The 26053-nt window shown below is 33.6% G+C and overlaps 2 protein-coding genes across 13 annotated transcripts in view; both read right to left on the bottom strand.

Moving 5' to 3' along the window:
• The window catches only part of LOC117105211 (serine/threonine-protein phosphatase PP1-gamma catalytic subunit B), a 12752-nt gene extending 10223 nt beyond the window's left edge, over nt 1-2529 (bottom strand). The window contains exon 1 of the mRNA XM_033246282.1: nt 2310-2529. Within this exon, the coding sequence (XP_033102173.1) occupies nt 2310-2367 (58 nt within the window). The 5' untranslated portion in view covers nt 2368-2529. The remainder of the gene's footprint in view (nt 1-2309) is intronic.
• A 3519-nt stretch (nt 2530-6048) lies between these two features.
• LOC117105268 (CAP-Gly domain-containing linker protein 1-like) overlaps nt 6049-26053 on the bottom strand; it is a 71475-nt gene continuing 51470 nt past the window's right edge. For all 12 annotated transcript variants that reach the window (XM_033246367.1, XM_033246363.1, XM_033246368.1 and 9 more), the window contains 16 exons: nt 22139-22354; nt 21403-21606; nt 20977-21200; nt 20168-20335; nt 19305-19472; nt 17281-17448; nt 16466-16570; nt 16207-16246; nt 15300-15544; nt 14852-14972; nt 14152-14204; nt 13515-13632; nt 12528-12675; nt 12138-12312; nt 11516-11685; nt 6049-10723 (listed from right to left, as the gene is read on the bottom strand). In XM_033246367.1, coding sequence (XP_033102258.1) covers nt 10677-10723; nt 11516-11685; nt 12138-12312; nt 12528-12675; nt 13515-13632; nt 14152-14204; nt 14852-14972; nt 15300-15544; nt 16207-16246; nt 16466-16570; nt 17281-17448; nt 19305-19472; nt 20168-20335; nt 20977-21200; nt 21403-21606; nt 22139-22354 — 2370 coding nt within the window. In that variant the 3' untranslated portion in view covers nt 6049-10676. The remainder of the gene's footprint in view (nt 10724-11515; nt 11686-12137; nt 12313-12527; nt 12676-13514; nt 13633-14151; nt 14205-14851; nt 14973-15299; nt 15545-16206; nt 16247-16465; nt 16571-17280; nt 17449-19304; nt 19473-20167; nt 20336-20976; nt 21201-21402; nt 21607-22138; nt 22355-26053) is intronic.

Genomic DNA, 26053 nt, shown 5'->3' with positions numbered 1-26053 from the left:
ACATGGAAAACCCAATGGAAAATAAAACTTAGCCAGCATTAGACGTCAGAGTGCGCGCCAATCAGAACACAGTAAAGTGTGTTAAAGGTTAACCTCGTGGCAAATGTTGAAAAGCTGTGAGCAACATTTAGTAAAAAACGGAGTAAATGCGGTCTAACATGACTAGCCTTAATTCGGCAAGGTAGTGATTTCTATACTTCCATTTAGTATTGGATCGCTTTGCAGGTTGTTCTGCTTCAAATTACGGTAAACAATAAACAATGTGATCTGTAGAAATCGTAATAATTTGTACATGATTTGTCATCAGTATTATTTAAAAGAAGAAAATTCCTACTACCAGAAGAATAATATCAGATCAAAATTCTCCGAATTGGAAAGTTTACCAGTATAACTACTGTCCGCTCTCCTCCTCTATAGGGGTAAATGTAGGCCGTACGTAAGCCTAAATGACATCGAAATTCGAACATACTGAATGCCCACTAGGTTACCCACCCAGCTAGCGAACTAAACACAGTTTTAAAACATGATCGATTTAATAATAAGGTAGGATATAACAAAACAATAAAGTTCTAACATTGTTTATTTAGTAAATTGCAACATTGCTTACGCGTAGAAAGCTGGTAAACTATATTTCAATATTGTTTACGCATTGATTATCAGCCCGACGATTCAGCCTACGTTCATTGCAAAGCTAATTAAAATAACAATGACCTTCGTAGTGGTTCGTAGCTACGTTCCAAACGGTACCTACGAGTGGTTACGCGCAGATACGAAGCGATATTTCCTGCCTGTACTGTAACCTGTCAATGGATTTCTTTGGTGTGATACACCACACCAAGGATAATTCTAAAATCGCTGAGATCGAAATATGGCCCCATCATGTGGCATACAGTAGCAAATAAGAATAGAGAGTGGTTAGGGTTATTATTTTGACATCCTATTTTTAATTACTATGAAATTATAGAGGGTGTCCTAAAACCAAGATGGCGAAGTAGCCATTTTTAACTACTTTTTGTAAGACATGCGACCAAAAACTGGTCTAATTTTGTACACTTTCATTATACTGTAGTAAAAGGGGAGTTTACTGTGAAATAGTTTCGAATTGCAGAGCTACTGTATTACTTAAAATTTCTATTATCGTTAGGCAAATAAATTTGTATTTCCAAGATATTAAAATTACGAAAATAAACTAATGGTCAAAAATTGGCGAAAGGATGATTACATTTTACAGGCTGGATGCAATTTCATTTTATGAATTTGTAGTTGGAAGGTACAATGCATAGATGTTAAAATTAGATTCCTGTAAGTCATTGTCCAAAAGTCAGAAAATTAAAATTGTTTTAACCGTGTAGGTCGAAAATTAGCTACTTACCCTAGGCTATTGCAACTGTTTGAAAGTAGGCCTAACAACTGAATAATTAAAGGAAATTTACTCAATCCCAGGTCCACCCACCCTAGAGCGCTAGGGGGCCTAGTCCGGCGCTAATGCACTTTCGCACTTAACTTTTACTTCGTAATTTTTTTACCTCAGTGTTCTTCTCACAGTCACAACATATAATTAACAAACATGTTCACATGATTCAATGTTTTCAATGTAAAAATGTTTTATATGTGTTGTGACTGTGAGAAGAACATTGAGGTAAAAATTAATTATTAAAAGTTAGGTGCGGAAGTGCATTAGCGCCGCCTAGTCCTATATAAATAGGGACAACATTTAAATTCTGACAGAAGCAGTAATGAAATAATCTAGCCTAACCTAGGCCCTAATTAATAATTCGAGACCACCTTTTCTGAGTAGCCTGCTACTGGGCCTAACTAGCTGCTAGCCCCCCCCCCCCCCCCCCCCCCCCCCCCCCCCCCTAGCTGCTAGCCCCCCCCCCCCCCAGGCCTACTTCTTCAAGCTTCACAAAGTTGCACCTTTCTTTAATTGCAGACCAAACACGAGATCACCCCGAATTTTCCAGTCCCAAAGGTGGTCTTCAATTGGAGTGAATTGTAATACAGGTAATAGGCCTACCCTAGGTAGAGGGGTAGCTAGGCCCACAACAATGTCAATCGACAGTCAATAGAGACCGACTATTCCTAGCCTAGGCCTCTACTACTAGATAGCAGAAACTCGTCGTCTGCATAGGCTTAGGCATGAAAAATCCTGTTCACACAGACCATTCCACTTATCATTGCAAAGTGATGTACTACAGAATGTTTTAAATTAAAACATAGCATTTCAAAACACTCAAAACAAAATGCAAACCAATTCTAAAATTACTACCAATACGAGACATTTTTCGCCGGTATGTTTCTCTACTCACCCTCTAAAAGACGTTGAATAATTGTATCAATATTAAGTTTGTTATCAGCTTCAGCCATGCTAGATATTTATTTAAAATTCTTTACTCAAAAAATAAAATATTTATATTAACTGGACTTGATTTCAAACGATAATATCTCTGCTCTTTTCCAGCTGCAAAAGAGACGTAGGCCTAAACCTCCTCTGAATTCTTAAAATGGCTGCCGCTAATGAATTAAGCGCACTAATAATAATGGTTCAAAAATCCTTGCTGATATCCATGACGTCAGAAAATTCAAGGGCTGTCAACACGCCCACTATAATACTACGCAGTAGTAAAGTAGTTCAAATGTCGTCATATCGTAAAACCACTGAAACAATCAATGTTTACAATCTTTTGGTTATTTTACATACAGATGATACAGTATTAATACTAGTATCATATTTTCTATTTGTATAGTGGTCATGCAGACCTGTCAACCCTTACGCATTCTCAACAGTTACGGGCTAACGCAAAACACCGGCAAACTCACGACTTATCCCAAAATTTTAGTAAATTTTGTTTCTTTTTCAATTTGTAATAATTTTTTTGTAACTAACAACCATCATCATAACAATCTACCTCCATGTTTCAATAACTACGGTACTTATCTGAGATCATTATAAACTCACTATCGATTAGATAGGCCACAGTGCCATTTTGAACGAAGCGTCCAGGGGCATTCGGTACGACCCCGACCGGGAGCCCTTGGCGCCCCCCCCCCCCCTGGCCCTCGCCTATACGTCCTGTTCGTGCCTTCGGCACTCACTCATTTATGTCACCCGATCTTACTTTTTGAAATTTCTCAAGGTTGACAGGTATGGGTCATGACTCTAGCAAGACTGTTCTGGGAGTCTGACGTCCTATGTCTGATCTGACGGCTGAGTCAGATGGTCTTGGGGGTAAACCCCTTGGGGTCCAGTCTGGTGGCGCTACGGGGTGGGGACCCTTTTGACCCCTTGTTGGTGAATTTCTGGAGCCACTGCTGCTTGCAGTGGCGGATAGGGTTGGAAGCCAGCCCGAGCCCCTCCCTAAATAAAAAAAAAATGGAGAAAAACAAATTAGGCCTATATAGCTATTCAAGTTGAAGTCTGAAAACGCTATTACTGGCCAACTAGAGATACCACATTCCTGGATCACGCCACTGGCTAACCTGTGTTCATATATCCCATGGGTTACCGTGAGAGGGAAGTTCCCGGGCCCCCACTGGCGCTGCTACTGGCTTACTGGCCTAAAGTAATGCAACAATACAGTCTGATAAGCTCTTTATATCGTTGATTCTCAAACTAGCACTTAAAATAATAATACTAATAATAACGTTGTCATTGCAGTCAATGCCAACGTTGTGCATAGCCTTACATTACCATTACCATTCCCCATTATCAATCGTTTCGTTTTTGTCTTCGTTGTAAATATCGTTATCATCCTTCTTATTATTCATTATCATTATTATAATTCAATTGATGCGTGTTAGGTATCCAGCGTAGTTTTCATAACAATTATAAAGATAAATTCTATGATATAAACGTATCATCATATAAAAAATGTCTCAGCTAATTAAGTAGTCTGATAAAACCAGCTGATATGTTACGTGGACACAGTGGTGATGGCAGCAGGAGAGAAGTAGGCAGCCAGCGGCCATCCCTTTCCGTCGGACAAGCCCGGACCCCTTCGTCGGACCAAAAATATTAATTTCCCTATCCAAATAGTCATTTTTATTGTCAATCCAATATTAGGGTCTCGCTAGCACAATTGGGCTAAAGTAAGCCATAAAAACTCTTCCCATGAACCCTACCAGGGATTTTTTATTCCGGACCCTGACCGAGGCTCTGTCGGACATGTCCGATCCCCTGTCCATGATGGCACATTTTTGAAGCCACCACTGGCAGTTAGTTATATACAGGACAAAACCATTTTAAACAGTGTTTGAAGAATGGGGATGCTACAGATTTCAGTCAATATTAGAAACTGGGAGAAAGGGGGTTTACGTATCCACAATTCAACGTTATAAATTAATCATTTTTGACTAACAGTTCTCATATTAAGATTATAAAACTTCAGCACACCTCTCGACTCCAAAATTTCATGTTTCTATTCCTAGTAGCCTAGGCTACACTGACCCGGATCGATTGTTTTGCCAGGCGTGATGTGACATCAATAACAACTAACGGGGTCCGAACCCTGGTCGTGAGAGATCGAGTAGCTTTATTATTAGGCAGGTGGGGAGGGGGGCGGGGGCGAGCGCTTTTTGCCACTCACCTGGATCTGCCGCGACCAAGGAGTACTATTCGTATTTTCATACATGTAGCTTCAGGTACCGATACCAATGAGAAAAGGTGCCATCTTTATATTATTTCATGCCATGCTCAAGAGAGAAATTGAATATTGTAGGCCTACACCCGATTTTTTTTTTTTAAGACATTGGTGCTTGACTGTGAAAATAATTCAGGTTTTCAATAGGCCTATTTAAGAACTGTTTTCTTTCTTTCTTTCTTTTTTTTTTTAAGACACTGAATTGGTGCTTGACTCGTGAAAATAATTCAAGTTTTTCAATAGACCTATTTAAGACCTGTTAAAGAAGAGCCATGGTGAACTATTCTGCATGTCAATTTGGTTTGCCGACTATTCATGATATTGGCAAAAAAACAATTAAATATCACTATGATATTATCCTTCAAAATCTTAGTGTTTTCTTTAAAATGAGAATCCGTACCAATTGAAAAATAATCGCCATTTAATCTTCGTTTTGTTTATCAATTGTTTATCCTTGAGCAGGGAGCATCAAGATCAAGATAATCCCTTTTTGACCTTCAAAAGCTTTAAGCTGAAAGTAGGCCTAGGCTATATCCTGCTTTAAAAAATGGCCCCGAATGACAATTAAAATTTCCCCAATTAAACAACTATTTCAATTCTGCAAAAGAAACACAAATTAAATCACCAATATCACTAAAATAATAGTTTTTTCGAAAGAGTCCATACATCCAACATTTTTATAGTAAAAATCGGGGGAATTTCGCACGAAGCACCAACGAAGGCCTTGGCTGGGGGATGGGTGGGGTTTGTGTGTCTTTATTGCATGGTGTTTTGGAAGCCTCTGCTATTTAATGCATTAAGGGCAAAACACATAATTTTTATGATGGCATGTGTTTGCAATAATAAAATTATCATGATTTTGTCATGTTTCAATATACATTGTCTTGTGTGACTAGGCCACGCCAATAGGATCAATTTCTCACTTGCTGGCCTTGTTGTATCTTGTAAAAAAAGTTCATTACAAGATACAACATCTGGATTCAAAATAGACTTCAATTAATACAGATAACACTGCCGGTATTTAACAATCCCGCTACGGCACTTATCTTTATACAAGTATTCTAGTCGTAATTTACCCTTGACCTTCATCTAAAAACGATAATAAAATATTTTCTTACGCAGACAGGATCATTAATGCCTACATGTTGTAATTTATATTTTTTCATCCGTTTCTTTTTAATTCTGTAAAATCCATGTGGATTTGGGTGTTCTCTGATGCCGACAACTGTGGCCACCAGGTAGCGAAAGCGATGTGTGGAGCATTGTTTGGTAGTGGTTGTGCTATGGTTTAAGGTTTTATGTATGATTGTATTGTGTTATATAATGATTTATGTTACGACTTCCAAAGTGGTAATGAGTGGAAAAGCTCAACAATTAGAATAAATACTAGAATGACACTTCAAAACCATTTTGGTGTCCCTTCATCAGACAAGCGTTTTATTTCGAGAAATCTCAATTTGTCACACTCAAAAACAATCATTACATTTGAGTATAAACTCTGACGAATATTTATTCATTTTTTTAAACACTTTATCGAATCACTGAACTTCAAAACAAAAGTGAAGTACTTCAGGTGAGAAAAAAAAACACTAAATAAAAGTATTAAGTGTTCATTTATTTATTAGACTGTACAACTTATAGGCGTGCATTTCACACATTAAGCCTGCATATATTATGTAATTCTAAATACACTATATGGAATGACTATGTTAAAATAGATACACTGCATCAAAAAGAAGGTCTAGGTATAATTTATTTTAATTTGAATACAAAACCAGCACCAACGAACTACAAAATCATTAAATATAATGCATACTTCACAGAAGACTATCTTCCTTTCCTTGTTGATGTGGTGACAGGGTTAAAAATACTGAAAAGTAAAGAACTATATGTCTTATACCTTGTTGCTCTTTTCTGCTGTCATGATGAAAGTATAATTATTTTGCCCTTCAATTTGAGACCCATCTAATTCCGAGACTCTCTAATTTGAGGCCAGCTTTCTGAAGTATTAATAAACAACATTCACCCTTTTGATACATTCTCTAATTGGAGACCAAACTCCCGAAATTCTCAGGTCCCAAATGTGATCTCGAATTGGAGGGCAAACTACAACTTTACAAACTTCATGACAGTAGAAATGAAGTATGCTCCATGACAACATAAAAATATCATGAAAGCTTTACAGAGAATATTACAAATCATGTTTGTAATAATATAAATTTAGATAGTTGATTACAAGGGTAAATAAATAAGGAATTAACTGGAGCTCTATCTATTCCCCTTTGATATACAACAATCATTGCCCCCATGAAGGTTTTTCCATTCTAGAACTAAGATATACCAAGATATACTGTCTCTTTATCAGTTAACAAATTCTGAATTGTTAATTAACAAAACTAAATGTCTGTAAATCAGTGAGAAAATAATCTTGTAAATGTGCTTCTGGTTTAAAGTTAATAACTTTTTTTTGATCCTTTAAATGAGATACTCAGAGTTTTGATTGAATTTTTTTTGGTTTTCCCAATATTTTTGGCAGAGAGTATATCTTTAACACACTACAAACTTGTAGATAAGGAACTAATTTCAAAGAAATTCGAAAGCACCACTACTGATAAGGTATATTAGTAGTTATAATCATCAATTTATTAGCGAGTCTAACAAAACAAGTTCTTGTAATCTCGAAAGTTCCGATATGGGGCAGTATAATAGAGGCAGTAGAGTATATTTGCCCCTAATGGCCGCCCATACATAAAAGCTCTATTAATTAATCAATCAATCAGCCGTGTCCCTAGAGCTCCTCATCGATCCAGCTAAAAATACTCGTACTTCAATGAAAAGCGTGGCTGCTGCTGCTGAGGGGTCAAAGGTCCACGATTAGAATTTAAATATCCCCGACCATGGGCATTCATATACACCTCAGCTCCAGTATGGTTGGAGCAAGTTAGGTTATAGTTGTTGTTATATAAAAAAGCAGAAAACAATCTGATTCTTCTACAATTTAACAAAGGAACAAACCAGGAAATTAAAATTACTGTATTAGCAAGTTTCAAATATTCTGACATTACCATGAACTTTCAATGTGTAAGTAATTATAACAACCTGACATGTTGATTTGTTCTTTTGTTACTTACGTATCTTAAAATAAATATCTTTAACAATAACATATTTTCATTTATCTAAAGAGAAAAACAAGAAAAAGATACTTAAACAAAATTAAAGCATTAATCTATAGTCTACATTTTATGGTTGAAAATATGAAATTTGGGGGTAAACATATTTTCCTGAAAAATAATTGAATAATACATGCATCATACAGAAGCGAGCTTTTAAATTAATTATGTTGATTTAAGTGGAAGCGGGCATGGAGGGGGGATTCTATATAGGAATGTTTATGGTCGACTGCATTGCACTGCTTAAAATAAAACAAAAGTGGAATGAATTAATTTAAAGCCCTGTCAAGATTATCAAAATTATTCGACAAAAAAATGTGCCTAAAACATGCCTAAATATGGTCATCATGACCATATATAGGCACATCATGACTATATATGGGCATAAAACAGGTTTTTTTTTCAAAGAAAATCTATATAGTGTTGACAGAAAGTTGAAATTTAAAGATTTCATTTGCTTGACATCATTGTGATTCCAAATTATCTAGAGTGTTAATGTTTATATCTACGAGAGAAAAACAATTTTGTATTATCAAGTAGCATTCGTGGAAGAAGCAACAGCAGTGGTTGCAATCCAGACACTCTCAACCTTAAATGTGTAGGGTTCGAATCCAACTCTCTATATTGCTTGTTATATTGAACGAAGGCACTTTGTGTTTGTCTTTCTCCACCCATAGGTATAACTGCGTAACTCATAGGATGCAAATGTTCTAATGAATACAGTCAGTCTGCACTGAGTTTTTGAATACTTGGGAGTCTTTGAATACTTGACTGTAAGATTTGGAACATACTGATGCCACATAAAGTCATCTGAGCATGCAACAGCTCGACTGAATTCTAGCGACGGAGTTTAGTCTGAAGCTACAAGCGGAGCACGCTAGACAATGAGGGATAAATAAATACCTTCTAGGTTTAGGCCATTGCAAAAATTTTAACATAAACCAAGGAGCAGAGAAGGTTGCTAATGTATGTTCAGTGACCAGGAATAATAATGCTTTTGCACCTTTGATCAAGAGGTACTTTGGAATTGGTATACAGTACACGCAAACGTTGTTAGTGTCTGATGTGAGACAAAAAAAAATTAAAACATTTGTATATAGCGCCCTCTATGTAATAATCACAAAACAGAGTGCCCTCTATGTTATTTTATTTTAAATTGTAATGCTATAGATTGCAATCCTCGGTCTGTATGTCTTCGTTTAAATTTAAATGGCCTGTATTCACATCTTAATAACGACATTTTTATGAATTTTAGGGTATAATCGTTCCATACACTTTATCTTTTATAAACATTTTTATTATTTTTAGGATGAGTGCGATAATACAATGTAGGGATGAAACGTGAAAAAAGTGGATGCTAATGCGCGAGACTTGCACATTGTGTGACAGCTGGCAGGTGCAAAATTGGTGCAAACTAAATTTAAGATATTACTGTCACATCCTGTGTATGATTGTTAAGGTTCACATGTATGCTGTCTATGAATGAAAATACTCATCTCGCATTGAAATTGCAGAGAGATGCGAGCACAGTCACAGATATGCTGTTCTTTTATATTATATATTATGATGCTTGTGGCACTCTCGCAACTGCACAAGCATACCAAAATTTACGTAATAATATGAAAATAAAATATTTGTTGTGTTTCACTACATGCACTTTGGCAGATGTAAACTTTGGTGGCACCCTTTAAAACTTGTGATAAAAGAGGAAGAACGTTGTAATAGTGTACGGCACTGGTTGTACAAACTAAAAAATGAAAAATTGTAAATCATGTAAAAATTTCTAGAGACAGAAATTTTCCTGCGAGTGGTCACTCGTTCATCAAACTTGTTCTGAGAATGTTGCGGTCAGATGATTGCTAGACAAGCAAACCATGTGACTGGAAACTTTCACTGATTTTTCAGGAATAAACAGTAATATGGGGCAAATTATACCATACCAAAATCATCTAAAATCCAGTTACAACAAACCTCTTTTCGGAAACACACATTTGTCTGTAGTGCTCCTTTTGATAACTAATTAAGTTTAATTGCAATTACATACTTTTGAATTAAAAAAAAAAACTAAGGATAATAAGTGTAAATCAACAAAATCATAAGCTTAAAAAAAAAACAAGCCAGAAGAAATAAACATTTTAAAATAAAATATTGAACATGGATAAATAAAAATGCTAAACCACATTTTAGTGCTGTATGATATTATTTTGGGAACAAATCTTGCTCTTTCTAACATTTGGCTATAGCTTATTAAAAGTTCATGTGAATTAAACAGCATTCGAGCAGGCACAAATGAATACAGAAACCAGCTTATGGCTTCATCACTACACCTTGTAATAATCTTGCACCATGAAAACTTGGTAGCAGTCATCCAATAGCTGACGGACTTCCTTGCTGCAGCAGGTTTACAGCTGGTAATTGCCTTGCTAATATGGTACCAATTGTCCACTTGCTGTTGGCTCTGTAACAGGTGCCGTATCTCCAGTGGAATATTTATGGTAAAATGTGGGAGGCGTAAGATCCTTAAAGAATGCTCACAGCGCCCCCCTTCACTTAACCATTTACCTCTCCCACGCCCCTCCCCATTTCATTGCTTCCTAGACACACCACAGTTTACATCTTGCAATAGCGTTATATGAACTTGGTACCAACTGTCCGCCTGCTGTAGAGCATTAAGCTGGCACACAACGAAACGTGCAAACAATATGTACCATGCTAACTTGGTACAAATTGTCCAGTCACTGATGTTCTTGTAGCAACAGACTATACAGCTTTAGTTTTGCACATAGTAAGTGCCTGTGCTAACTCGGTTCCCATTATTGGCCATGAACAGCTTGTTAAGACAGCCATGGATCATAACAATCTGCATTTAGTAAGTCTGTTCATCATCGCAACTCTCCGTCCAATGTCCAAATTCTAAACCAAAATACAAAAAATACTGTAGTCAAAGTTAATATTGACAGGAGCGGATCCAATGGAGAGAACAGGGCATGTCCCCTTCTTCCACCACCCCCACCGCCCTCTGTTTGTCCCTTCATTTTCACATTTTAATACATAGCAGTACTCATGTCATGTATTGAAATATGAAAAAATAGAATAAAATCATAATATTTATTAATAGGGCCTCTGGCCTTTACGTTATGGCCACTGCTGCTACAGCTATAACTCCTACTTATTTATTCTGGAAATTTGGTGTCCCTTTCTTTGTAAAATTCTGGATCCATCACTAATTCATAGGATAAAGAGACATGAATACACTTAATACTGCAAAAAATCAATTGAAAACACCCCTATAAAATAATGAAACAATCAGCTCATGGCTGCCTGTACAATATTTAGTTTAGTAGACATGTATAAATATACCAGAATATAAAAATAAAAGTTTCATAATAGTTTTTACAAATTCCACAGCTAACACACAGGCTCCTTTGCTGCAGCACCATATCTTTGAAACAAACTCCCTTGTGAAGTCAGACAGGCCCCTACTTTAATTATATTTGGACCTCAAAGCGCATCTTTTTAATAATTCATACTAATTAAGTGTATTCTGTATGTAACATCTGTGTAATAAAGCTATATAAATATTCATATTATCATATTATTATTTAAAAAAATTCTAACAGAATATGTTAAAATAACAAAGGTAGCTAATTTAACAATGTCGATAATTTATTACTCATAAAACCAAGTAAGTAAAACTAAACATACCTTCACAAATATCACAATAGGCGCGCTCTTCACTTCTACTACCGTGGTATTGTGATGGAGGCGGACTGTCGGAGCTAGCCTGTAGAGGGCAGTCTTCGGTGTCATGAAGGTCAAAGACATCGCAGATGTCACAGAATAACCTAGGTGGAGGTCCTGAAGGATGATCATACCTGAAATAAAATTAAAATATTGAAATGATAACAGAAACAAGGCAATAATACTTTATGGAATATAAAATTATTAAAATAACTATCAGATCAACCAATTTATAAATCATAAAAATGCACTTATGCATTATAATTTGCAACTTGTAAAATAACTAATTTTCTCAATTTGCTTGGTCTTTTTGTACAATTTTATTTTTTAACATGTTTTTTTTTTGTTGTATTTTTGTGTCCTAGCATATATTTTTATTCACTTTCCCCCAATTTTAATGTTTCCTTTTTACTTGTCTTCATTCGTCAACTTTGTTTTATTATATTTGAATACTGAATATATGGAAATTGAATTTAAATAGGCTTTAGTAAATCCAGTTACATGACTGAATGCAGAGGATGTTTAAATTTTGAGAACATGTTTCTGCTCACCATAAACTTATAAAACACCACATCACATGACTTACTCTATATCCAATGAGAGGTCGTGGTTGCCATTCATCCCACCATTTTCCATTATATCCATCTGCGCTTTAAGTTCATCATTTTTTCTCTGTAGATCTACAATGACTGAGTTTAAGAATTGCACCTGCCCCTCTGCTTGTTCTTTCTCCTCTTTCAATGCATCATAGATTTCATTCTCTGGAAAGATGCAAATGGTAAAATTATTGCATACTCTATAATGCTATACTATGCTGTGTCCTCCCATAAGGCGAATGTGTTTGACCAATATGCATGCAAAGTTTTATTTGCATGTGCGAGTCTTTCACCAGCTTGTTTGCCTCCTATCCACCATAATCATGGGTTGTATCAAGAAATATATTATTTAATATTTATATAATTTTTCTACAACTTACCATCAAGAACTACATTGTTTGAATTATTGCTTTCCTGGAGTTGTAACTCAGCTATTTGTTGCCTTAATGCTGCGTTGGTATCTTCAACATCGTCTAATCGGTCCTTGTAATTTTTCATCACCAAGCATTCTGCCTTTAAAGTAGTAATCTAGAAATAAACAGAAAAACAATATATTTAAATCTTCAAATCATTTGTGGATGGATGCATATGAAGGTTGTAAAATTATCCATTATCTGTTTTTCTTTCCTTTTACTGTAGTTGCTCAGGTTTAAGCCGACTTGCAGGCCTGATTCTACGGCTCGCTTGAACCACAAGTTTTGAGCGAACAGCTTTTTAGATAAACTAAACCACCCTTTAAGGACCTTGGCTTTAAAGTCTATCATAATGATGAAATGAGGAATTCCTAATTGATCAATCATATTTGATATATCTTGTATGTTGACTTTTTATATAATATCAAATAATAATAATCAATAGATATATTTGTATTTTTTGATAGACTAAACAGTATATGTAATAGACTAAATATTATTATATTTTTATTTACAAATTGTTATATAATGCCTACTTACTGATGAAATCACATTTTTGATAAACAAAAGCAAATTTAGTTTAACCTTTCTATTGTCTGTTTTTAACCACATTGAATATTTTTGCAGGATGTGATACAGGGGCAGAATTTTTAAACAAGGGGAACCATAGGCCTACAGTAGATGTAATATAATTATACAGATAAATATGTATCCAAAAATTGATAAAATTTATGTTCAGTATGCTGTTACAAAAAATTGTAACATTTGATATTTGCATGCCATTTCATGTCTTTTTTTGTTAAAAAAAAAATGAGGTAGTAACAAAATCGGGGTACTTGTCCCCCACGTACCCTTTCTAAATCCACCCCTGTGATATATGAAAGACACATTAGCTTAGCGGAATTATCTAACAGCATTTAATTTATTTTATCTAGTGAAATGACAAAATCTTACCTCTGTCCTGCATTTCTCAACTTCCTTCTCTTTTTCTGATATTAGTAGATTAGTGATTTCTAAAGTTCTTTCCAAGGATTTAATGTCCGAGTTTAGTCCAGCTGTAGCTTCTGATTCCCTGTAATATCAAACAAAAACATATTTTATAATTCTGACTTATTTAAAGGAGAGTGGAAGATGGTTAAGTTTTGGTACATATGTTCTAAGGTTCAAAAGCATGATGCAGACATCGCGTCATGTTTAATTTACATGGACCATATGCAACAACAAATTGTGTTGGGCTGCGTAGTACAACCATGTCTAAGTTAGAATTTAAACACATTCTGAGATATTCTGAGAAATCAAAGTCGTCTTTACACAAGTGAATTGTAACCTTGCTAAAGATTGGTACAACTGACACACAGATATGCATGATGCCACAGTGAAATATAAGCTTTTCTCCCCAATGTATGCAAACAGATCCTTGGGGAGGGGTACATCGCCCACAAAAATAAAAATTGTGGGCCTCCCCCACTGGAAATTTCCTTTGCAAAAATTTACACACAATTTGTTAAAAATCACCTCATTTTGCCAGCTAAAACCCCCTCACTTTGCATGCTAATCTTTCAAAAATATGTGATTGTCAACAATTGCTTACTTAGCTTTTGTTTCTTCTAGTACTTTATTAACTCTATCAAAATCATCTTGCAGCTGAAATAGTAAAAAAAACATAATATCAGAAAAATAACAGACATAACACACCATTTATAATTAGGATAAAGAACTAGACAATGTTAGAGGAAGGGAAAGAAGAGGATTGCTAATTGTTCGGTTTACTTTTTAAAAAATATTTAAGCTCCATTGAAGCTAAATTGCATTGCGAAAAGTAAAACGTGTGTCAATGTAACAAACACAGTTAAAAAGAATAAGAAAATTAATAGTTTCAAGCTATTAAAAATGAGATGAAAAAATAAGTAATACACTGGCCAAATAAGTATGAATGAATGAATGAATGAATGAATGAATGAATGAATGAATCAATCAATCAATCAACCTATCAGCTTTGTTTACAATGCAGAATGATGTATACAACAAAGTCTATCATTGAAATTTTCAAAGACAAAAACTCTTGTTCTAACCCTTGGCCTACCAACCACTGAATTTATATCTTATAAGTTGCCTAAAGGCCTAAACTTTCATTCTAAACTGATCATGAAAAAAAAAATATTGAACTCTAATACACCAAAATGGGTAAAAACAACAATATATTGCTCTATTTTTATGAACATTTCTCACTAGGACTGAGTCCGCTATTACAATCAATCGCAAATGCCTACACCAGTAAAATCATAACATACCTTCGCTTTTTCTTCTTTGATTTGTACAAGACCTGTAAGTTCATTCTTCAGTCGATCTCGTTCTGTTTCCAATTCTTGACCTTTAGCCTTAGACTGTCTGTCGGTCTCCTCCACTGTTGCTCTAATTTGATATAAGATTTTTTTTTGTTAAGTATTATTTTTAAAACTAAATATTATATTGATTGAGTTTCTATTATTTATTATTAGTTTTTACATTACTTTTACGTTACATTAAATGAGCAATATTATTTTATATTGAATTGAAATGTTTAGGCCCCAGGGTGCTTAGTCATCTAGAACCACACCAGGGCTTCATCTCTCAACTGCACCAAATTTTGCAGAAGATTGTCAGACTCCTTAAAGTATATCCTAGAACATCCACATCAATGAATGCGCGCTTTCTATAACCAATAGTGAGTGCTCTACCATAAATAAAGTATCGACTTACAATTTCTGCCGAAGTTCAGTTATCATCTTGTCAGAGTCTTCCGTAGCGGTCGTCATGGTTTTTATTCGTTCTTCATACTCCTTCAACCGCCTCTGTAATTCTTGCTGCTTCTGTTCTTTCGCTTGCCTATCCGTGTTACTTTCATTCATTTGTTTCTCGATGCTCTCCTTCTCCTGCTTGATTAGTTCACTGTGCTTCGTAGCTGTTTCTAAGGAAGCCTTCATCACCGCTTCATCTTCCTTTGCCTATTTTTTAAGGACAACAAGCAACTGTCAGTATGGGTGAAGGATACTTCAGGGGCTTTCACTGATTTTGGTAAAAATAAGTTAAGGCTCTGTTCATACTATTAAATTTTATGTGACAAAATTTGTGTGACGAATGAATTTGCGTAAAATGAGGACGGTGAACGCGCACACGGACCGAAGTACTCATTCTACACAGCTGGGAAACTAAATTATAATTGGACACATTTCAGATAGGCCTAATAATTAATATGTATTAGTCATGAGTTTTGTTTATATCCATACTTTGTGGACAATAGAGAAATGTTTATCTTGTATCTCGTCATTCCCTAATATGGACATATCACAGTTATTTGTCCCATAAAATTTGATAGTGTGGACAAAATTTATAACTAGGATTCACTAGTGGAAAAGAGGGGTTCTTATATGACAACCAGATGTCTCAGAAAAATCTAAGCATCCTGATGGGGGTCAAGGGAAAAGCTCATTTTAGAATTAAGGTCAACTTTTCCCGAGCTGACGTATCAATTTTTTAAATATATTTTTTAATTTATGCTCAGAAATTGTTTACGAGTTGTTATTAACTGATGCAACTAATCAATTAAGTTATTTTATAAATTTTGAAGTTACAATTCAAATCGCCAAGTCTACAGTATATTACTTACCTTTAGAGTCAGACTCTGTAATGTTGTTTCTAGTTCAGATCTATGAAAAGAAATAAACCTTTTACAAGAAAATAGTTGTGTTGCCTTAAACACAATGACATTTGAACACCAGGGGTGGGTTAGTAATTATATTTCTACCTAAGCCTATAATTATAGGGTACAGTGGCAACATTCCCTCTCCCCATGCAACAGAAAATTCAGGTTAAGCTATCAAACATATTATTTAAAGCTTGAAAATGAACTTGTGTTGATGACTTACATTTTTCCTTCCAGTTTCTTTGATATCTCTGTCACTTGATCTGTTTCTTTTTGTTTTTCTTTAAGTAGGTTAGCTTCTTTAGCTAATTTTTCATTTGTTTCATCACTAGGGAAAAACAAGTATTGCATTAAAAGTGGATGTTGTATTACATTAAATGAGGGTGTTGGTGCATGGTTAGTTTGACCAAACCAAACCTCTGCAAAGGGTGATGCAACCATTTTGGTAAAATATTACACTATTTGTAATGATGTATTTAAAGAAACAAACAAAACGAAGCCAAGACTTTTCATCTAAGAAGAGAGCTCAATATATATTTATTTAATTTTAATTCAGGTTGAAATGTTAGGAAATTGTCCACTAATCTAAAGTGACAGTCGTTGCATTTTTGGTACATTCCCAATTATCATTTGGAGAGGTCGGGCAATTGGTTCAAAAATAGCCATTCAATAATCCACTGCACCATATAATGCTAGATAATCCTGAGTCGTGGATGGAGGGGGTAATAAAATTCTTATTTATTGCCTTAATATTTATCTAAAAAATGTCTTCAAGCAAGGGCTCAATTACATGACCAATACAACATGTATGCAAAAATTGATAACCAACAGGTGTCTGGAAATTCAAGTTTGCTTGTTACAAACTTTCAAAGAATTTGTCAGTGTCACAGATGTACGGGACACACATACAAGGACGATTGCAAAGGTTCCTATTGCTTTAACATAGGAACCAAAAATGTCAAATCCGAACAGAGCTTTGGGACCTGAGCTTAATCCATATGGATAGGACTTGGATGAACCCCAGCACATGCTACTCACATTGCTGCATTCAGTTGCGTGATGGTATCCCCTTTTCTTTTGACTTCTGCTTTATTCTCTTCTAGACTACCCTTAATTTGTTTCAACTCTTCCCTTAATACTTTCTCATCTTCTTGCAGGTTAGCAACCTGTCGTCTGCTCTCTTCAAGCTGGAAGTTTGCTTCATCTCTGAAAATAAATAAAGAATTCTTACATATATGTAGTGGAGATCCAATCAATCAACTGGTGACAACAAGGGTGATGTTGACAAATATTGATATTATTAATAATAATAATAATAATAATAATAATAATAATAACTAGACTTACTATATCTGTTTGTTCAACAGAACATAGGGCTTTTCCCCATTGCTTTAATGAGAAATAAAGTTTAAATTGCAACAAAAAGAAAAGTATAAAAAGAATAAAGTAGAAAAAAACATGGGAAACCAAAATACTTATAGTACTAAAAAAATACTGAAGTGGAAAAGAAAAAAAAAACAATGAAAACCAAGTTCTCTGCGATGTTAGTGAGACTCGAACTATGGCTGCAATGGTAATAGCGAGGTACATTGTGACTCATAACCATTGTGCCCTATATGAGCCGACCTTGCATAGGCCAGTGCATTTTCGGATCACAGCAATTCAATGATTGAAAGCAAAAATTGTTTCAGTTACTAGCTGTAACTGGCTTAAGCGCTTTAAGAAACGCAAATTGCGTTTAAATAATTTAAGCAAACTGTCCAATAAAATCTTATATTGTCCTCATATCAACACCCTACTCCGAATCGTCACAAAAATTGGATCATTTCTTCATTTCACCCATGAAAAACTATTCTGCAAAGTTTCATTTTTATCCTTTTATAACTGGGACGTATTAGCAAAAACTATCTTCCTTGTAACTTGTTAAACTTATCCCGAATGTTTCATTCAGATCAGTTGATCCGTTTTTGAAATATCTGGACTGGGACGTTTCCTTTGAATGGTCCTCAGATCTACACCCTACTCCGGATTGTCAGAAAAATTAAATAATTTCTTTACTAGACCTTGACAAACTATTATAGAAAGTTTTATTTATACCCATTGAAAACTTTTTAGAGATATTTAGGTCTGGAATCTCAAAAATTTAAATGACCTTCAAATTTACACCCTTGACTGAATCGTCCCCAACACATAATAATTTCTTCCTTGTAACTTGGTTAAACTTTTCTGAATCTTTCATTTAGATCAGTTGATCAGTTTGAAATATCTGGACTGGGAGGTTTTCCTTTTAATGGTCGTCAGATCCACACCCTACTCAGGATTGTCACGAAAATTTAATCATTTCTTTAATAGACCTTGAAAAACTGTTTAAACCTTGACAAGGTTTAAATTATACCCACTGATTTTTTTTAAAGAGATATTTCGGTCTGGGTCCTCAAGAATTGAAATGACCCTCAAATTTACACCCTTCAATGGATTGTCACCAACACATAAAAATTTATTCCTTGTAACTTGATCAAACTTTCCCAAAAGTTTCATTCACATCAACTGACCTGTTTTTTAAATATCCGGTGTAGACTGTTTGCCCTTAGATCACTTTAATTGATCTCCACACGCACACCCCACCCTAGATTGACACTAAATATTAGGAGGCACATCCTTGATATATGGTCTATGCTTTGGCAAAGCACAGAAAAATTCTAAGCATGGGAAGTGAAGTGAATATTGAAAATAAGCCAAATGGTATTATAATAAAATAATAATTATTTAAAAAAAATACAATTAAAACAGAAAAAATCTAACAGTAATGATAATAATATTGTATAATATAACATTTTTTAGTAGATACTGTGAGAAGACATTAGTATACAATATATAAATAATGATAACTAAGTCCATGTAGTTCTGAATACTCTCTCTAAATCCAAGTAACTGTGCACTAGACTTGACAAATAACTAAATTCATAAACCAGCATCATGTTTAACAGTTGACTTCTGTCCTGTAAATAGACAAGCATAGCATAAATAGCATAAAATATGATAATTTAAAAAAATCCACTCACAGTTGTGTTTGTAGGGAACCTAAATTTTGTTCCTCTTTCTCAGAATTCTCCTTGCTTTTGTCCAACATGGTCTTGAATCTGTCCACCTCCCTCATTAGTCTCTCCTTCTCTCTTTCGGATTCCGTTACTTGTCTCGTCTTGTCATCCAGCGACTGTTGCACAGTATCTCTGTCAACATCAATCAACGTTTTGATGCATAAAAATGTATATTTAGGTCAAAGTTAATTGATTGACTCTATATCTCATTGCTTCGTTTCACATTTAGGTAAATTATAATTTGTATTTTTCAAAATGTGCCTATGATTTATCCGAGAACAGTACGCACGTATACGTCAGAGAAACATTTTGAGATCATCGTTTGGAGACAGATTATTTTTAATACACAAATAAAATGGCTAGAGATATGTTAAAAATAAAAATAGATATATTTTTATATAATATGATGATAATAATGATGATAATGAGGATCAAGATGATTTTGATTATGTAGATGATGATTATTATTTGATAATGATTCAATAATGATAATAGTAATAACAATAGCAGCAACAATAACAGAAACAACAACTGTAATTAAAAACAATACAATACAATGTCATTTTCAAATGGCAATAAAAAAAATCATATACATCATAAAAATTGTATTTTCTAAGCAAGCAAATTAATTAAAAAATAATAACATAAATAGTATGCAAATCCAATCAAATCTAACCAATCTCTATTAACCTTCTATGGGAGAGCATACTGTACATCAAAATACAATACAAAATTCAATTGTAATCTTAGAATCATTATTTGATAATAAAACACTACCACAATTAATTAATGAGATGGTGACTTATAAATTATATATTTTAACTTACAATTGTGCTTTCATTGTCCCTCTTGATACCTCCTCTTCTTTCTTCCTGATTTCATTCACGCCTGATTCTTTTTCCAACGCTTCTATTTTTTGGAGTAGGTTCTTCTTCTCTTCTTCTGTTACTGACATTGCATTGACAGACTCATCCAACTTTCTTTGTACTTCTCTCCTGGAAAAAAAAAGATCAGAATAAATGCTAGGTCTTCTTAAAATAGCATTCACCCCATAAAAGCCAATCTAGGTAGAGAGGTTTATATTTCATACCGGAACATTACATCGAAATTAGTTACTTCATAAAAATTAGTAAAACATTCTAGTACAGTAGTCAGTACCAGGAAATAATTGAATGGCAAATGAAAAGACAATTCTATGAAAGGCAGTAAATATTATAAAACAGAAATCATATGAGATGGTGGTAGTCTATGCGAACGATACTTGGATAAACTGATTATTTGCCAATGTTCTTTAAATAAACAACCTACAAAAAATGGAACCATCCATTCCAAAGCACCACATGACTGCACAGCTGTCACATGTTGTGTTCTGGGATGGATTGTTCTATTTTATTTTTTGGGATGTTCATTTAAAATAATAGCAATAGTTAGTTTATTCAGGTATCCATAAAATAGACACTAATATTCATAACAATTTGCTAATTGTTCATTAAAGGCGAATGCAGCAGTGTCGATAGGAATGTAGGATATTTGTGACTGACTGGTTAAGGTACTCTGCCTTGAATCCAAAGACAATGGGTTCAATCACTGAAAACTCTAAAAAAAACAGCATCAGAAAAAATTAATGCAAAATTACATTTTTTCTTGTAGATTTTTGAAATGTTTGTTTCCTTCGTTGTTCCTGCCTTCACTTTCTTTTAAATTTACTTTATACTTCTCCATTTCTTCTTTAACAGAGTTGAGAGTCTCTTCTTGGTTTTTCAATTTATCTTGATGCTCTGTGATCGCTGTCTTTAATGAGTCTCTTTCAGTTGTCAAATTTGAAACTGCAGTAAGAATTTTCTCATTCTCCTTCAAAACCTGAAATGCAAATATATTACTAGATTATTGTTTACTTTTGTTTTCTTTATTATTATTACTATCTTCTCAGCCACCTGTCGTTTTTGTTCGAGTTTATTTCTGATGTAATGTTATTTTCATATTTAATTTGGCAATACCTTTGCCAATAAAAAGCAAGCAGCTATACATCGGACACTGTAAGCTTGGTTTTTAATTATCATACCTCATTTTTAGCATTTGTTTCACTTTCAATCTGTTTTAACAATTCTTCTTGTTTCTTGTTTTGTTCTTGTCCCGATGAATTTGTGTTTTCCAGTAATGTTTCCAACCTTTGTACTTTCTGCATTGTCTGCTCATTTTCAGATTTCATCTTTTCTTTGTCACTTTGTAGGTCCTCTAATTTTAACTGCACTTCATCTAACTCAAACTTTACAAGAGGGAAAAGAATAATAAGCTAAAAGTATTGGAAATTGAGCCACAACTTTAGTATTAACTGGACTTTGGGCCAGACTTTTTTTATACTTTGTTAAGCAAACATCCAACTGCCAATAAAATTTTATTTTTGGCCAGTTAACACACACAAAAAAAATGGAAATTTCATTTTTTTTATGATTTCCTCTGCTCCTCTGAAATCCCTTAATTATATAAATTTAAAGCATTTATCAATCTCATTAGTACACTGTTTTCTACATTCATCAATAACATGTTATTTTTATTTCCTCCATTGTCTAGGTGCTTTTGGCAACATAATTTTGCTAAATAAGAAAACAAGTTGCATTTTTATTTTTTTCCACCCTACTCTGACAATCTTTAAAAAAAAAAATGTGCTAAACCAGGTATTAAAAAGGCTTGCCGCATTATCCCAAATATAATTTTGCGCTTTGTTGAATTAGAATATAGGAACTTGGCACTTTTTGGTTATTTTTTGTACAGAGTTAAAAAATACCGAAAAAATTCACCTCTAGTTGTGACTTCTGTTGCGATACATTGTCAAAACTGGCCTTAATGCTCGTTTTTTCGTGAGATAATGCTTCTTGCAATGCCGCCTTCTCCTTTATGATCTCCTTCAGTTTAGCAACCTCTTCTATGTGTTGTTTCTTAATCTCTTCTTCCAATAACTGGGCCTCATCTTGAAGATGCATAACTTTACTCTTGCTTTCCTGTAATTCTTTTTGCTGAGATTGGTAGTATGATAGAAAACAAAAAGAAGCCAACGTAAAATAAAATTGGTGTTATGAAGGAAGAATGAAAGCCATGAAAGCAAAAAAGAAAAACGCAAAAAGTGGCAATGTTAGTAAAGCATTCAATGACAACTGAAAACTAAATATATACTTCATATATACTGTAACAGAAGGATTAACATGAAAATGTTAATATAATAACTGAAGTTAAATACGAAGACTCAAGTAAAAAATTATAACATAAAAGCAAAAAATGTGAAATGAGAATATTAATGTGGTATAAGACTGTTTGAATCATCAGTGGCAAGACAAGTTAAACAGAAAGTTATTGCTTGACTTTCAGATTACCAATACAGCCCTCCCCAGACTATCAAATTTTATTTAAGAAAAACATGTGACATAAATAAATATGGTCATGATGACATCACATCATGACCATATATAGGCACATCATGACTATATATGGGCATACAGCCATTTTTTGTCACAAAAAATTGATAATCGGGACACAGCTTTAAGATATTTTTTTGGAAAGGATTACAAGACAGACAATTAATGGAGGCAAACAAATGTTATATTTACAGTATTTTTCACAAAATATCAAAACAAAATTAAGAAAAAATATAAATTGATGTGAAATTAAGTAGATAGTAACTATAGAATCCTTGATATGAGCCGGGATTTTTTTAAGGATTATTGAGGAAAAAATTAGAAGGAATATTTAAAAAATAATTAACCGGAATTATAGATTATAGCAATTTCAAATTTCTCAAGAACATTAAAATTACACAAAGAAAAATTGAGCTATCGATATATATTACAGACATCCCAAGCCAAAAAAACAATGAAGAATCTTTGTGTGCACTTAAACCACATTCTAGAAAAGTATACAGAAGTCACAATCACAATTCTTTAGTAAGTTTAATTTACATAAAGGTAAAAAAGAAACTAATTGGGCAGTTTGACACAGAAAACTCATAACTGCGAGCATATCAACAAATTATGTGACTGTCTATTTTCTTATGAGTTATGTCTGTATAAATTCATTTTTACCTTTTAAATTATTGTAATGCAAATATGTTTAACCCTGCGCTACCATCTTGTATTTATATACCGAAATAAATAAATAAATGAATAAATGTAATATATATTTTTGGTAAAGTCTGTGATCAGTCAATCAATCAAACAATCAATCAGACACTCTGCGATTTGGTCATTCAAACAGTCAATCAGTCAATTAAATCAATCAGTCAATCGATCAATGTATAATGAAATGTTCTACTAAGAAGGAGAGGTATTATTTGTATTTTGCTGTTGTATAATCACATACTTAGAAAGTTGTTAAAATTGTATAAAATAGTCTCAACTATAATAATTTTTTTATATTTTAAAAACAGTTGATTTATTTGTTGCATGAATTGTCTCAATTCTAGTTAAAAATACAGATTTATTTAACCAAATCTAAGTTTATCTGCACAAATCTTGAGATTGTATACTTTAGGAAAAGTACTTAAAAGAACATACTTTTCATTATATTTATGGCACGCTGTACATTGCATTAAAAGTGTACACCAACTTATATATCAAGCTGCCATCTGGAACAGACATCATGGGTGTACTTGAGAACGTTGGTAGAGCACCGGCGGATCGTCATTCGAATTCATTTGGATCAACAAGAATGATTGAGTAACCAAATTAATAACTTTAAAAAGACTCTGGAATCCAGAAATAAGCAATAAAACTTCCAGCCAATTTATTCCATACATATCATTTTTATTTTAGTATGTTTCACAAATCTTACATACTTATATCACTTGCACTAAGTCAGATCAAAATCGTACAACTTTTGAATAAATCCTCAAATGATATATAATATAAGCAAGCATAAAAAATATTTAAAACACGATACTTTGAAAGTTAGTGGGAACAACTGGGCTTGCAGTGCACTAGAGGTTATTGCAATACTGCCCTCAATCTTCTCCAATATATTTGAAATAAACTGGACATAATAATTTTGGTAATCTATTTATAAAATTGGTCAAAGTAATAAACAAATCACAATACATGTTTATTCCAGGCTTTCAAATCAAAATACATCTTAAGAACCAAATTGTAAAATCAAAATAAATGTACAAAAGTAATAAAGAAATGAAATTATTAAAAATCTTTTCAGTAACAACATTAACTATGCAATTTTGTCACTGTAGATGCCAATCATCTTAGTATGTATGCATATAATAAAATGTAAAAAATATACATCACAATGCATGTATGTGCATGTATGTATAAAAGTGCATTATTCCAAATGCTTTATATAAATCCTGTTATTTATACTATAAAATGAAAAAAATCGGAAGGGCCATATCATTTTTTTGTATTCAATTTTTCTATTACACTTTTTATTCTTGTGAAATATTTATTATTTATTATTTACAAAGAACCAAATAAAAAGAATATTAAATCTGTTAAAGGCTATTGTATTTTGATTTTAATATATGAAGTTCATCATCCAAAGATGAGGGGCTGGGATTGAAGATAATACTTTTAGTATAAACAGAATATAGACGCAGATTTATGCACACACGCACACACAACCACACCCACATTTGCACATAGACACCATGAAAGCCACAGTAGTGAAAATCTTTTTTGAAAAAATGTTTGCTGATATTTTCAGTTCCAAGCAAATTCTTAACAAACATGGTGAGGGGATATTTTATTCAACCAAGTAATCGTAAAATTAAAAAAAAATTGGAAGAATATTATTTCTTTATATGCTAACAATTTTGCTTTGTTGATCATATTGAACAGAGACCCACACTATCTATTTCCGACTGTACCACTAGTAATTCATGGTATCTACAGCAAAATGCACATGCTTCAGTAGATATAAAAAAAACAAAACAATGCTTTCTCAAAAACTCATCAGTAAGTAGATATTGCATCAAGCGTGCATTAATAATAAATACAACACTCATGAGTATAACATTGGCTAAAAACTTAAAAATATTTTAATCATTTTATAACTCTTAATAAATATTACAACATGTGTATATGAAGGCAAGTAATGAAGCAGTGAATAGTGTAGGAATGCGTATGGGAGGAAGATGGTGGATGGGATGGGTGATGGTCAGTAGCGGTGCTACGGGGAGGAAGAATTTTCTTTACCCCAGTTTGAGTTCCCCCACCCCCCCAAAAAAGAAGAAAAACCATCAGGGAGAAAAAATTGTATGTATTTTCTACATATTAGTAGACTATCTACCTATAAAATTGATTAAATAAGTTTCTGAAACCTATAGAATTGTCATATTTTTCGGGGGCTACGCATACGCATGGGTATGTATATTAAAAAGGTATTATGTGCATGTGTACCAAATATATATGGACTGTTAAAGTAATTACTCTTTTAATCTCAAGGTAGTGATACTTTTTTTTGAACTACATGTTTATAATTGGGGATGTAGTAGGTATCTGCCTAGATATGTGCCAATACATAAGTAGTGAAGTAAAAAGGCAAAGAAAAGGGATGAGATTTAAAGCAGATGAAATGCTGGAATGAAGTTAGCTGCAAGAACAACCATGAAGGTGCAATAATAGACAAACAATAGATTGCGATGCTATAATATTAAGACAAATGCAATATGTGCAGAGGAGGTGGTATGATGGGTTGATGAATGGGGGTGGGGTGATGAG

This window comes from Anneissia japonica, unplaced genomic scaffold, assembly GCF_011630105.1.
Source record: "Anneissia japonica isolate Jap-2015-1 unplaced genomic scaffold, ASM1163010v1 scaffold287726_len2788222_cov184, whole genome shotgun sequence".
NCBI lineage: Eukaryota > Metazoa > Echinodermata > Crinoidea > Comatulida > Comatulidae > Anneissia > Anneissia japonica.
The sequence above is the reverse complement of the archived record's forward strand: the minus strand, read 5'-3'. Positions and strand labels throughout refer to the sequence as shown.